The sequence below is a fragment of the Caenorhabditis remanei genome, chromosome V (genome assembly GCF_010183535.1).
Source record: "Caenorhabditis remanei strain PX506 chromosome V, whole genome shotgun sequence".
In the NCBI taxonomy this organism is placed as follows: domain Eukaryota; kingdom Metazoa; phylum Nematoda; class Chromadorea; order Rhabditida; family Rhabditidae; genus Caenorhabditis; species Caenorhabditis remanei.
The window spans coordinates 2,833,366-2,847,665 of NC_071332.1; the positions used below are offsets into that span (position 1 = coordinate 2,833,366).

Below are 14,300 nucleotides of genomic sequence, written 5' to 3' on the forward strand. Positions count from 1 at the left end.
GGGTTATTGCAAATTTTTGTTGTTTTGCGTGATTTTTGGAGTTTTTTGCTGGAAATAGTGGCATTTTAAGTTGAAAATCGTGGTTTTAAAGCTTTTTTCTGTTAAAAAATGATGAAAATCGCCTTCCTTTCACCTAAACACCTTGAAAAACCTAAAAAATTATGAAAAAGTGAAAATATGGTGTTTCCGACTGAAAAAAAGGTCTATCTATGTTTTCATTGCTTAAAATTGCCAAAAAATTAGCATTTCAAGCCAAAAACTTGTAAAAATCGGTTTTTAAATCATTTTTAAACTAAAAATCTGAGTTTTTGCATATAAAATACGGAATTTTTGTTATTTTTCACTAAAAATGCTTAAAAACGGTCATGGAATGTATCTTTTTAGCTGGAAAACGAGAAAATTCGGAATTTTTCGAATGAAAGATTTCCAAAACATTTTTTTGAAGAAAAAACGGTTTTCTATAATAAAAATGATAAAGTTTTCCTATTTTCATTAATTTTTACTAGAAAAATGCTTAAAATCGTTATAAATTCTCGTTTTCCCTTCATTTTTCTCTATGTTTCTCTTCTAAACCTGAAAATTTTGAAAAAAAAAATATTTTTTTGAAAATTTTTTTATTTTCAGAATGATTTTCCGTCGGATATCATCACAATGCAGCTTTATTGCGATCCGCAGTTTAAGTATGGGTAGGTGAGCACAGTTTTAATTGTTTTCAAAAAAACTTAGAATTTTATTCCATTTTTTGTTTTTTTTTTTGCGAAAAAAGCTGTAAAAATGCTGAAAATTTTACTAAAAAATCCTAGTTTCCTTTCTAAAAGCGGCTAAAAATTGGGCTTTTCAGACGAAGATGTCAGATATTTCTGCTTTGACTGGTGCGCCTTTAGCGCTTTTGAATTTAGAAAATACTGGGAAAAGTGCGCTAAATAGTCTATGAAAATCCCCCAGAAGAAATTGTGTTGTCTGGCGTTCCTTTGGCGCCTTTCTGCGCACAAAATAAGCATTTTTGACGATTTTTCATAAAAAAAAGTCGAGTCATGAAAAATCCCATTTTTCATTCAGAAATCGTTATTTTTGGCGCTCTAGACGTCATCAACAGTCGAAAAACTTGCAAATAACATGAATTTCCCACACTGAACATAAGCTGACTGGCGTGACTTTGGCGCCTATTTTCAGATAGAGCCTTCAGACGGAAAAATTTTTTCCAAAAAATTTCAAAATTTAATTAATTCTCCATTTTCCAGAGCGGACGTGGCGACTACCTCATCGAAATTCGCCAACGGTCAATGGTCTGTTCTCGTCGTCCATCCGAAAGTTCGATGGGGATCCGGATCGGCGTCAGTTCTGAAACAGGCGGATCGACAGTTGGAAGAGGCGGTTGCACTCGTGAATAACCTTCCAAATATGATCGCTGTGGAGTGAGCTTAGAATTTATACTTAAAATTGTAATTTTCAGATGGAAAATCCAAAAAAATCGTGAAATTCTTTTCTACAAAAATCCAAGATTTTAGTTGTTGAATTATTGAAACGTGATCTTTTAAACGAGAATGGAATTTTTGAGCGAACATTCGGATTTTTCAGTGATTTTTCGTCTGAAAAGCAAGTTTTCGTTTGAAAAATACCAGTTTTTCGGCAAAATCATGGTTTTTCGCTGAAAATCTAAGTTTTTGGATGGATTTCGGATAGAAATTCCATGTTTCAGCTTCAAATTTTCCCGATTTTGACGCTGATTCGAGAGGTTGGAATCGAGTTTTTATGTGTTTAAAAATTCATTTGAATAAAGCTGAAATATTGATTTTTCAGAGATTATTCGTCTGAAAAGTCAGTTTTCGGTTGGAAAATAAGCATCTTGTCGGAAAAATGAGAGGAGACCAAAATTCTGTAGAATTGGCATTTCGAACGAAAAAAAATCACATTTTCTGCTTAAAAATCTGAAAAATTCGCAGTTGAAACATAAGATTTCGTCCTTGAAAACATTTGAAAATCAATATTTTTTCAAAACTTTAAACAAAGAACATTGAAAACCAAGAGTTTCGTTGAAAAAATACAATTTTTCGTACAAAAACCCGTCTAAAAATGCAATTTTTGGAGTTTTCAACCGTAAAAATCTTATTTTCTTTATTTTTTGGGTAAAAAGTTGATTTTTAAGTGTTTCAACTTTGAAAATCCAAGATTTGGATAGATTTCAGACAGAAATTCAATGTTTTAGCTTCAAATTTTCCCGGTTTTGAGTCTTTCGGACCAAAAAGTTCATCCAAAAACTTGGATTTTCCCCGAAAATGTCATTTTTTCACTGAAAAACGGCCTTTTCTGACAAAAAACCTCTAAAAACTCAAAATTCTAACTCCAAAATTGCGTTTCCAGTTTAAAACATCATCCAAAACGGGAAAATGCACATTTTCTGCTCAAAAATCTGAAAATAAGGCTAAAAACTACGATTTTTACAGATTTTCACCCAAAAACAAGATTTTCGCCAGGAAAAATTTAGTTTTTTGTGCAAAAACCCATCCAAAATTGCCATTTTTCGGGTTTTTAACTGAAAAAGTTGATGATCTACAGAAAATCTCAATGTTTCTCGTATTTCCAGCAGCCTAATCATGCCAGTCGACTACAATACGAAGCGAAAATCAATCTGGGCGGCTGGAAACCTCGAGAAACTGGTCGCCCGTCGAGAGACCGCCCGTGCGACCGCCCTAATGGTCAACGTCGATGTGTTAAGCCCCGCCCAACAGCAGGAATTATTTGGAATATTCGAAGTGCCGATATTCGATCGATACAACATCGTTCTGTCGACATTCAAAGAGTTCGCACGAACAGATGAAGCACGTCTTCAGATTTCTTTGGCTGAAATTCCGTATATCAAGCATAGAATTCATGCGTTGGCATCGAAACGACTCAATTCAAGACCCGAAATTCTGCATGTCGAACAGCAATACGCAGAGATTGAGGGAGGCGATTTGAATGAAATTTTGAGGAAGAGAGAGCAGGATTTGAGGTAGAAAATGACTGAAAACCCACGAATTTCTCATTAAAACTTGATTTTTGATCGAAAAAATGAGAAAAATCGGGCTGAAATCATCAGATTTTTTCTGAAAACCACCAGCTGGCGTGCCTTTGACTCTATTTGAGGTAGAAAATGACCGATAATTGACTGAAATTACTGAAAAACAGTGAAATTCGGCAAAAATGACAAGAATGATTGCCTGGCGCACCTTTGACGCTTTGAAAACAAGAAACATCGAATTTCCTCTGTTCATTCCTGGCTGGCGCACCTTTGACGCTTCTGAGCAGGATTTGAGGGAGAAAATGACTGAAAATTTCTGAAAAACCGCTAAATGAACATAAAATTACGTTTTTTAATGATTTTTACTGAAAATTCGAGAAAAAATGTCGAAAAATCCAATTAAAACTTTATTTTTCACCGAAAAAGTGAGAAAAATCGCGAGAAATCGACCTAAAAACGCTAGTTTTCCTCTGAAAACCGCCATCTGGCGTGTCTTTGACGCGATTTTCAGTCCTCGACGCCATCAAAAGAGTAAAAAATCTCATTCAAACTTGATTTTTGTCAGAAAAATCGAAGATAATCGGACAAAAATGACCCAAAAACATTGAATTTTCCCTGTCCATTCTTGACTGGCGCACCTTTGACGCTATTTTTAGTTCTCAATCAAAACAGTCGAAAGTCACCGCAAAAACTTGAATTTCCAACTGAAAACGTCTTGATACGCTCAGCTGGCGCACCTTTGGCGCGTTACGAACATCATCATCACACTAATTTTTTCGACTGGCGTGCCTTTAGCGCTTTTGAGTTTAGAATTTTAAGTATTTTTCTTCCAATTTTTTAAATCAGAAAGCGCCAAAGGTGCGCCAGCCAAGTTTAACAAGTCAATTTCAGTGAAAAATGCATGGTTGCGAGGCATGGATACTGCCTTGTTTGATGACGTCGAGAACTAAAAATAGCATCAAAGGTACGCCAGCTGGTGGTTTTCAGTGGAAATCTGATGTTTTTGGCCCAAATTTTCCAGGTTTTCCTCACTGTTTTGGTCAAAAATCATGTTTTAATAAGATTTTTCGAGATCCAATTTCTTGCAGACGAGACCTAAAAGAAGCGACGCGCCGAGCCACCGAGCAACAATCCGGTGTCTCCAAACACTCTTCGGACGCCGCCGTCATCGCAGTCGTTGGATACACGAATGCGGGGAAAACGAGTCTCGTGAAACGACTGACTGGAGCTGAATCTCTGAAACCAAAGGATCAACTATTCGCCACGTTGGACACGACTCGACACGTGGCAAAACTACCGTCCGGAAGATCGGCGGTCTTCACGGATACCATTGGATTTCTGAGTGATCTACCGATTCATTTGATCGCCGCATTTGAGGCCACGTTGGCACACGTCAAATCGGCGGTCAGTTGTGGAGAGAAGAGAGAGGGGAAAAAAGTGAAGAAAAGGAAATAAAATTTGACGAAAAACGGCCATGTTACTGGCTTGTTATCGCTTTTCTTTTCTATTATACTGTGTTCATTTTGTGAAAAATGAGTGGAATTTGGCTTAAAGATGCTAGAAATGGCTCAAAAACTCGATTTTCAGCTCCAAAACGCTGAAAATTATAAAAAAGAGTTTTGAACCTGAAAATGTCCGGAAGTAGCTGAAATTTTGTACAGACCCGAAAATTCGAGAAAAAATGCTCTAAACAGTCTCTGAAAATCTCCAGAATGTTTCATTGAATGGCTGGCGCACCTTTGACGCTGTTAAGATAAGGAAACTTTCTTCAATCCCTTCAAATACATTGAATTTTTACTGAAAATGACTGGCTGGCGCACCTTTGACGCTATTTTTGGCAAAATTGGAGAAAAACGGCCATGTTACTGGCTTGTTATCGCATCTTTTCTATTCTACTATGTTCATTTTGTGAAAAATGAGTGGAATTTTGGCTTAAAGATGCTGGATTTTTGCATTTTAGCATCGAGAAACCCCATGTTCAGCTCCAAAACGCTGAAAATTATGAGTTTTTGAACTTTTAAATGTCCGGAAGTAGCTGAAATTTTGCTCAGACCCGAAAAATCGGGAAAAAGTGCCCTCAGAAAATTCTCTGGCGCACCTTTGACGCTATTTTTGGCAAAATTGGAGAAAAACGGCCATATGACTGGCTTGTTTTATCGCTTCTCTTTTTTCTGTTCTAATGTGTAAAATTGCTAGAATTGACTGGAATTGTTGCCTTTTAGCATCGAGAAACCCGATTTTCAGCTCGAAAACGCTGAAAATTTTGAGTTTTTGAACCTGAGCGGAAAAGCCGAAAAATCGTGAAAAAGTGCCCTAAACAGTCTCTGAAAATCTCCAGAATGTTCCATTTCTGGCTGGCGCACCTTTGACGCTTTTAAGATAGGAAAACTGTCTTCAATTCCTTCAAAAACGTTGAATTTTTACTGAAAATGACTGTCTGGCGCGACTTTGGCGCTATTTTTGGAAAAATTGGAGGATAACCGCCATGTGACTAGCTTGTTATCGCTTCTCTTTTTTCTATTCTACGGTGTTCATTTTGGTGGAAAATGAGTGGAATTGTTGCCTTTTAGCATCTAGAAACCCGATTTTCAGCTTGAAAACGCTGAAAAATTGAGCTTTTGAGTCTAAATCACGTCTAGAAATGACTGAAAATCTGTTTAGAACTAAACTGTGGTCTAGAAGGTCATTCCGGAAATGTATACCTCATTCTGAGCGGTTTCAGAAGAGTTATAGGATCTGGAGACTAGATTTTCAGCTTGAAAACTCTGAAAATTAGTTTTTGATATCTAGATCACTGGAATTGGCTGAAATTAGATTTATATGAGTTATGGCTTCCAGGCTCGTTAGATCTGGCTGAAAATGGTTGGAAATGAGTTTTTGAGGCCATAGATCACTGGAATTGACTGAAATTCCATTTAGGAGTCGATTCCTTGTAATTCAGTGCCGTTAAAGACAGTTTCGGGCATCCAGAATCTATATTTCCAGCTTTAACCACTGAATTTGAGTTCTGAGACTATAGATTAGCTGAAATTTCTGTCGATTTCAGTACAATGTACGTTTCAACGAATTTCTAGAATTTTTGAGACTGTTTCAGACGAATTTTCGATCAAAACGCTCTGGAATAATGGGAAATTAAATGATGAAGCTGAAAAATATCCAGAAAATATGTTTTAGATTTCAAAATGAGTGGAATTATGGTTAAAGATGTTAGAAATAACTGAAATGTTTGCCTATCGACTAGAAACCCGATTTTTAGCTTTAAAATGCTGAAAATCAGTTTTTGATTCTGAAAATGTCCAGAAATGGCTGAAATTCTCATTTTCAGGACGTGATAATCCATCTGCGAGATGTCTCAAATCCCGATTGGAAAGCACAAGAAGAGGACGTCGTCGCCACGTTGAAATCGATCGGAGTGGCGAGAGAAGTGATGGCGGAGAGAATGATTACTGTCGATAATAAGGTTCAATTTCCAGGAATTTCGAGTAAAAAACCACCAGTTTTGACTGTTTCCAACTGAAATTGCTCGATTTTTCCCTAAATTTCAGCTTGAAATCTTCAAAATTCATGATTTTTGACACGATTTTTGTGATTTTCTGAAGAAAAAACTTCAAATTCACGGTTTTTGGCTCAAAACCGACAAAATTTGAGAAATTTCCAGTGATTTTTAGCTCAGTTTCTATGAATTTCCAGTCAAAAACTACCAATTTTGACGATTTTTGTCTGAAATGGTTCAATTTTTTGACATTTTCAGCTTGAAATCTTCAAAATCAATGATTTTTGACACGATTTTTGTGATTTTCGGGGAAAAAACTTTAAAATCCACGATTTTCGGCTCATAACTGGCTAAATTTGAGAAATTGACAGCTCGATTTTTTTCAAATTTTTAGATTACATTTTTCAAAATTCATGATTTTTGACACATTTTTTGTCATTTTCGGGGAAAAAACTTGAAAATTTCTGAAATTTGTAATTTTTGCGTGCAGAATTCCCAATTTTTGAACTTTCAGATTGACAAAGACACCTCCGTCGACTCTCCAGAATCCTCTCCATCTGAATCCAGTTCCATCAGAATTTCGTGTAAAACAGGCGACGGAATGGCGGAATTGATCGACGTGATCAATGAGAAAGTGTCGATTGCAACGAAATGCAAGACGATTCGTCTCCGTTTGGACGTCCGTTCTCCAGTCATCGAATGGTTGTATCATAATGAATTTGTCGTCGTTGAACCGATTCCAGATGGAAATATGTTGATATTCGATGTGGTGATGAACGAGTCGGAAATTGGACGATTCCGCAAGAAATTTGCACATTTGAAGAGGAAAAATTAGGGATTTTTGACCGTAAATTGAATAAAATTGCATTATTTTTTATTATTTTGTGGTTTTTTTATCGGTTTCCTACCGATTTTTCGCTATTTCTCCCATATTTTTCAACCCCTAAATGTCCTTTTTAGTGAAAAACTTAAAATTTCTAGCATTTTTACTCAAAAATCGACAGAAATTAGCAATTTTTTTCACCTGAACAATTGAATTTTCCTTCTAAAACCACATTATCCTGAAAAACGACGACAATTTCATGATTTTCCTTGAAAAACTATCTGAAAATCAATTTTTCTTGAAAAAATCAGAAAATTTCTAAATTTTTGATCTAAAATTGAATAAAATTGCATTATTTTTTATTATTTTGTGGTTTTTTTTATCGGTTTCTTGCCGATTTTTCTCTATTTTTCTCTTATTTTAACCCCCCAATGCCCTATTTTTGTGAAAAACTCAAAATTTCTAACATTTTAACTCAAAAATCGACAAAAATGAGCGAATTTTCGCTTTTTTCATGCAAAAATCAATGAAAATCAGCTGATTTTTGAGTTTTTTTGTTGAATTTTTCAAAATTTTTTAGAAATGATTTTACTCGAAAAACTATATAAAAATCTAGTTTTCTTGAAAAATCAGAAAGTTTCTATGTTTTTTGCAAAAAATGCTGTAAAAATGCTGGAATTTTTGACATAAAATTGAATAAAACCGCTATTTTTCACTATTTTTCTGAATTTTTATCAAATTTTGATGATTTCCAACCGGTTTTTTGCTATTTTTACCCTTTTTCACCTCAAATTACCCCTCTTTTCTTTTAGAATGTCCACTGAAAAGAGTGATGAAGTGAAAGTGATGCTCCGTCGTCTCCCGAAATATATGACGGAGAAGGAAGTGATGGAACAGATCAGTCCTCTACCAGAAGAAGTCATCGGCACCTACTTTTATCCGGCGAATTTCGCGTGAGTTTTGACTGAAAAATGACTGAAAATCCTTGATTTTGTGATCGAAAAAGTGTAGAAAATCGAGAAAAAATGGACCAAAAACATTAGATTTCCCCTGAAAACCGCAATCTGGCGTGCCTTTGACGCTATTTTCAGTCTCTAAAAATCCTCAGAAAACCATGACTGTTCCACTGAAATTTTACTGGCTGGCGCACCTTCGACGTTGTCAAATTCGAAAAATTGGAATAAGAGACATAAAAATGTCGAAATATCCCAATGAAACATAAAATGTTTGACAGAAAAATGTGGGAAAATCGCCCAAAAATGACCAGAAAATGTCAAAAATCGCCCAAAATCAATCAAAACTGACCGTCTGGCGCACCTTTGACGCAATTTTTTGCCTTCCGGCGCATCAAAACAGTCGAAAGTCGTCGCAAAATCTTGAAATTTAAACTGAAAACGTCTCAACTGGCGCATCTTTGGCGCGTTACGAACATCATCAGCACCATAGTTGTACGGAATGCCATTTTCCGAAAAACCGGAATCCGGAATCAAATTTTTCATTTTCCGGAATCCGGAATCCGGAACCGGAATGAAGTTTTTCAAATACCGGAATCCGGAACCAGAATCAAAATTTTAATTTTCCGGAATCCGGAATCCGGAACCGGAATGACGAAAAAACCCGGAATTCCGGAATTTCCGGAATCCGGATTCCGGACAACTATGATCAGCACATCAAATGCTTTCGCTGGCGCGCCTTCGCCGCTTTTGAGTTTAGAAAAATCGGAAAAAAGTGCCCTGAACAGTCTCTGGAAATCGTCACGAATTCTGACTGGCGCACCTTTGACGCTATTAAGAATACAGAAATCCCTTCAAAAATATTGAATTTTTACTGAAAATGACTGTCTGGCGTGCCTTTGGCGCTATTTTTGGCATTCTAGGCGTAATCGGGCGTGCCTTTGGCGCCTTTCTGGTTGAAAAATCAACATTTTTGACGATTTTTCGTATAAAAAGTTAGGTTTTTAATTGAAATTTAATGATTTATTCATGCTCCGCCCCATTTTAACTCTGAAATCCCATTTTTCTGGATTTCAGGGTCAAAAACCTCCAAAATCACGAATTTTGGGTCAATTTTTCCAATTTTTTACGTGGAAACGATCTAAATTTTGATTTTTCTGTGTCAAAAACTCTCTGTTTCTCCGATTTTCATGATTTTCGCGTAAAAACTACCAATTCTGAAAATATCCGTCTGAAATGGTTCGATTTTTCCAAAATTTCAGCATAAAATTCTCAAAATCGATGATTTTTCTAACAATTTTTGAGATTTTCGGATAAAAAATTACTAGAAATTCCAGATTTGACCACGCCTCGTATGCGTCGCTGGCTCTCGTCTTCTCGGAATACTGTGACTCTCTGATTGATTTCGAGCGTCGTTTCGACGGATACATCTTCGTCGATTCACGTGGAAATGACTCGTCGGCTGTCGTCGAAGCGGCTGTCAATCAGAATTTCTCCAAGTGTGACAGAGGACGAATGACTGAAGACACACGTGTTGGTGCCATCCTAAACGATAAGTATTTTCTGGAATTCTGTGAGAAATTGAATCTCGAAAAGGCGGTTCCAATTATGACACTCGAACAGCAGATTCGCAAGTTGAATCAACCGGAGGATGCGAGAACTCGTGAGTTTCTAAAAATTCTAGAAAAACTCAAGAAAAACTCGATTTTTGACTGAAAAAGTGAAGAAAATCGGGAAAAATTGGGCCAAATATGTCAAATTTCCTCTGAAAACCACCATCTGGCGCGACTTTGACGCTAATTTTAGTCTGAAAACGTCTTAATTCGCTCAGCTGGTGCACCTTTGGCGCTGTCTGATTTGAAAAATTGAATAAAATCTTAAAATTAACGAAAATCCCAATAAAACGATGGAAAAAGTGGGAAATTTGGGCTAAAATAGCCCGAAAACGTCGAAAATCGACAGTCTGGCGTGCTTTTGACGCTTTGAAAACGAGGAAAATTGGGAAAAAATGGCCCGCAAACACACCGTTTTCACTGAACACTCCGGTCTGGCGTGTCTTTTGGTGCTAATTTTAGTTGAAAATCATCACAATAACTTGAATTTTTAACTGAAAACGTCTTAATTCGCTCAGCTGGCGCACCGTTGACGCTGTCAAATTTCAAAATTTGGAAAAAATGACTTAAAATTGACGAAAACCGCAATAAAACATGATTTTTGACCTAAAATAGTGGGAAAAAATCGCATTAAATCAGCCAAAATGACTGTCTGGCGCGCCTTTGACGCTCTGAAAACGAGAAAAATGGGACGAAAAACTGATCCAAAAACATCGAATTTTCACTAAAAACTGACAGGCTGGCCGCAAAAATCAGAATTTTCAACTGAAAATGTCTTGATACGCTCATCTGGCGCACCTTTGGCGCGTCACGAACATCAATGCTTTGTCTGGCGCGCCTTTAGCGCTCTTGAGTTTAGAAAAAACGGGGAAAAGTGACTAGAAGAAATTTTGTTGGCTGGCGTGCCTTTGACGCTATTAAAATTTTTTAATGTCTTCAATTCCTTCGAAAGCATTGCATTTTTACTGAAAATGACTGTCTGGCGCACCTTTGACGCTATTTTTGGCGCTTTTCTATGTGAAAAATCAACATTTTTCACGATTTTTCATATAAAAAGTTGGGATTTTATCAAAAATTGATGAAAACCCCTATTTTCGCACATCAAATGCTATCTGGCGCGCCTTAAGCGCTCTCAAGTTTATGAAAAACGGGGAAAAGTTCGCTAAAAAGTCTCTGGAAATCCCCAGAAAACCATTCATCGAAATTTTTGTGTCTGGCGTGCCTTTGGCGCTTTTCTGGGTGAAAAATCAACATTTTTGACGATTTTTCGTATAAAAAATGGAGTTTTTAACCATTTTTTTTCCAGAAATCGATCGTCTCGAGACGCCTCTTGTCAAATATTTCATCGATAAAGAGTACCGTCGACGCAGTGATTACGACGTTCGAAGGGCGAAAAGAGAGCTGAAAAAAGCTGAAAAACACAAGAATGTAATGGAGTTTTTGATGAAACCTGCAGCTGCTTCTGGAGCCCCAACGACGACGTCTTCAGGAGGCTCCAGAAGGCTTCAGAAGGCTTCAGAAGACGGTGGTGAGAAGGCGACGAATCGAGTGATGACGGAGAAGGAAAAAGAGAAATTGGAGAAGATTGAGGCGAGACGAAAGGAGAGAAATGCGATTCGAAAGCAAAAGTTTTTGGAGGAAAAGAAACGGAAAATGGAGGAAACGTCGGAAGGAGGGATTCAGAATCCTCAAAAGAAGCTTCAGAAGCCCCCTGTCGAGAAGATTCAGAAGGCGCCACGTCCGCCACGTGGTGAGAAGCCACCGAAGAAATCGATGAAACCGCCGCGTCCATCGCCGGCGAAGACTGTCGGAGAGCAGCAAGGAGAGGATTGGATTAAGAAGTTGACGGATCCAAAGGCGCCGATTAAGAAGAAACATGATGTAGGCGTTGAGGTTTTTGAGGTTTTTGATACAGAAATCATGAAAATTGAGAGATTTTGAGCCAAAAATCGTGGATTCTGATGGTTTTTTGACCCGGAAATCGTGAATTTTTGAGGTTTTTGACGCAGAAATCATGAAAAATTGAGACATTTTGAGCCAAAAATCGCGAATTTTTGAGGTTTTTTTTAGCTAGAAATCTTGAAAAATGAGTAATTTGAGCTGAAAATCGTGGGTTTTGAGGATTTTTAGCCGGAAATCGTGAATTTTTGAGGTTTTTGACACCGAAATCATGAAAAATTGAGACATTTTTAGCTGAAAATCGTGAATTTTGAGGTTCTGTTTACCCGAAAAATGGGGATTTTTGAGGATCCTCATCCAAAAATTCGAGATTTTTAATCCAAAAATTGGGGATTTTGACGATTTTTGACCCCGAAACTATGAAAATGAGTGATTTTGAGCTGAAAAACGTGGATTTTGAGGGTTTTAGACCCAAAAATTCGAGATTTTCGGAATTTTTGATGTTTTTGACACAGAAATCGTGAATTTTTGAGAGATTTTGAGCTGAAAATCCAAAATTTAGACCATTTAAGCATGGAGAAGTGGGAAAAATGAGTGATTTTGAGCTGAAAATCGTGGATTTTTATGGTTTTTGACCCTGAATTTATGAAAATTGAGAGATTTTGAGCCAAAAATCGTGAATTTTTGAGGTTTTTGATACAGATACAGAAATCATGAAAATTTGAGACATTTTCAGCTGAAAATCGTGGATTTTTATGGTTTTTGACCCTGAATTTATGAAAATTGAGAGATTTTGATCTAAAAATCGTGAAAAATTGAGGCATTTTTACCCGAAAAAGGGGTATTTTTGAGGATTCTCATTCAAAAATTCCAGATTTTTAATCCAAAAATTGGGGATTTTGACGGTTTTTGACCCTGAAATCATGAAAAATGAGTGATTTTGAGCTGAAAAACGTTGATTTTGAGGGTTTCTGACCCAAAAATTCGAGATTTTGGAGTTTTTGATGCAAGAATCGTGAATTTTGTGGATTTTTATCCAGAAATCGTGAATTTTTGAGCTTTTTTAGATAGAAATCTTGAACATCGAGAGATTTTGAGCTGAAAATCCAAAGTTTAGACCATTTAAGCATGCAGAAGTGGGAAAATCACATAAAATTGTGTCAGAAATCGTGAATTTTTGAGGTTTTTGACACAGAAATCTTGAAAAATTGAGAGATTTTGAGCTAAAAATCGGAGAAATAGAGAGTTTTTGACACTGAAAATCCAAAATTTTGACCATTCCCACGTGGAAAAACGGAAAAATTGACCCAAAATTCGTGATTTTGGAGAGTTTTTCCCGAAAATCTCAAAAATTGTGTCAAAAATCATCGATTTTGAGAATTTTATGCTTAAAATTTGGAAAAATTGAACCATTTCAGACGGAAATTGTCATAATTCGTGAAAATTTAGGCATTTTGAGCTGAAAATTGGAGCAACAAATAGTTTTTGACATAGAAAATCTCAACTTTTGATCATGGAAAAGTAAAATCGTGATTTTTGAGGGTTATTTTACCCGGATATCACAAAAATAGAGCCGAAAATCATGGATTTTGAAGAATTTAAGCTAGAAATTCGAAAAAAATCTTCAATTTTTGAAAATTTGCTCTACCGAAAAATCGCAGAAACTTAGAAATTTGAATTTTCAGGAACAGATTTGGATTCAGCTCAATGAGAGCTTTCAGAAAAGTATAATCATGACTATATTCTGTGCTAATTGGGTCCCACCACGAAAACTACAGTACTCCTGTTTTAAAGGCGCATACCGTAGTTTTCGTGATGAGACCCGACTAGAACAGAATGTGGGCATGATTATACTTTTCTGAAAGCTCTCGATGAGCTGAATCCAAATCTGTTAATGAAATCCGAAAATTCCAAATTCCCGCGATATTTCGGTAGAGCGCATTTGCATTTTTTAAAAATATTTTTGGAGCCGATTTTCAAGTGAAATTTTCAAAAAAAAAAAAAGGAAAATATTTCTGGCATTTTTTCAACCCTCTCAAAGCTTCCAGTCACCACCGAACTGAAACCGTCCACCACCGACCAATCAGCTCCGCCCCCACCACAACGACCACGAACAGCTCCAACCACTACTACTCGTCCACCACGTCATCCGAAACCGCCAACACCATCGAAACGTCCACAAACTGCTCCGAAATAAAATCGGAGAATCTCCAGCTGAAATTCGTCTCGTTTTTTGTATTTTTCTCTCTTAATTATATTGTATTTGGATGAATTTTTCTGTTAAAAATTTTAAAAAATTTTTGAATTTTTTTTTCCAAATTTGGGAAGTCCCTAAGGGAATGCTTTCTCTTTTTTCTCCTTTTGTTATAAAGTGTCTTCTTGTTTTTAGGTTCGCCAAGGACCACACCATCTGCGCTAAAGAAATGGTAAGGAATACCAATTAGAGGGGTCCCCCCCTCTATTCCGAGCGGATGGACAACTTTTCGCAAAGATTATAATTATAATTAGGAGGGGAAAT

General features: G+C 36.6%; 2 protein-coding genes across 2 annotated transcripts; both read left to right on the forward strand.

Moving 5' to 3' along the window:
• Positions 1-625: 625 nt before the first annotated feature.
• GCK72_016947 (uncharacterized protein) lies at positions 626-7,329 on the forward strand (the record flags this gene model as incomplete). The annotated part of the gene is made up of 6 exons (XM_053731791.1): positions 626-690; positions 1,242-1,415; positions 2,585-2,992; positions 4,090-4,405; positions 6,327-6,461; positions 7,009-7,329. The coding sequence occupies 6 exons, from the start codon at positions 626-628 to the stop codon at positions 7,327-7,329; spliced, it is 1,419 nt and encodes a 472-aa protein (XP_053580704.1).
• An 801-nt stretch (positions 7,330-8,130) lies between these two features.
• On the forward strand, positions 8,131-13,979 carry GCK72_016948 (uncharacterized protein; the record flags this gene model as incomplete). The annotated part of the gene is made up of 4 exons (XM_053731792.1): positions 8,131-8,270; positions 9,608-9,933; positions 11,190-11,764; positions 13,824-13,979. 4 exons carry the CDS (start codon positions 8,131-8,133, stop codon positions 13,977-13,979), a joined length of 1,197 nt encoding a protein of 398 aa, XP_053580705.1.
• Between the last annotated feature and the right edge of the window lie 321 nt (positions 13,980-14,300).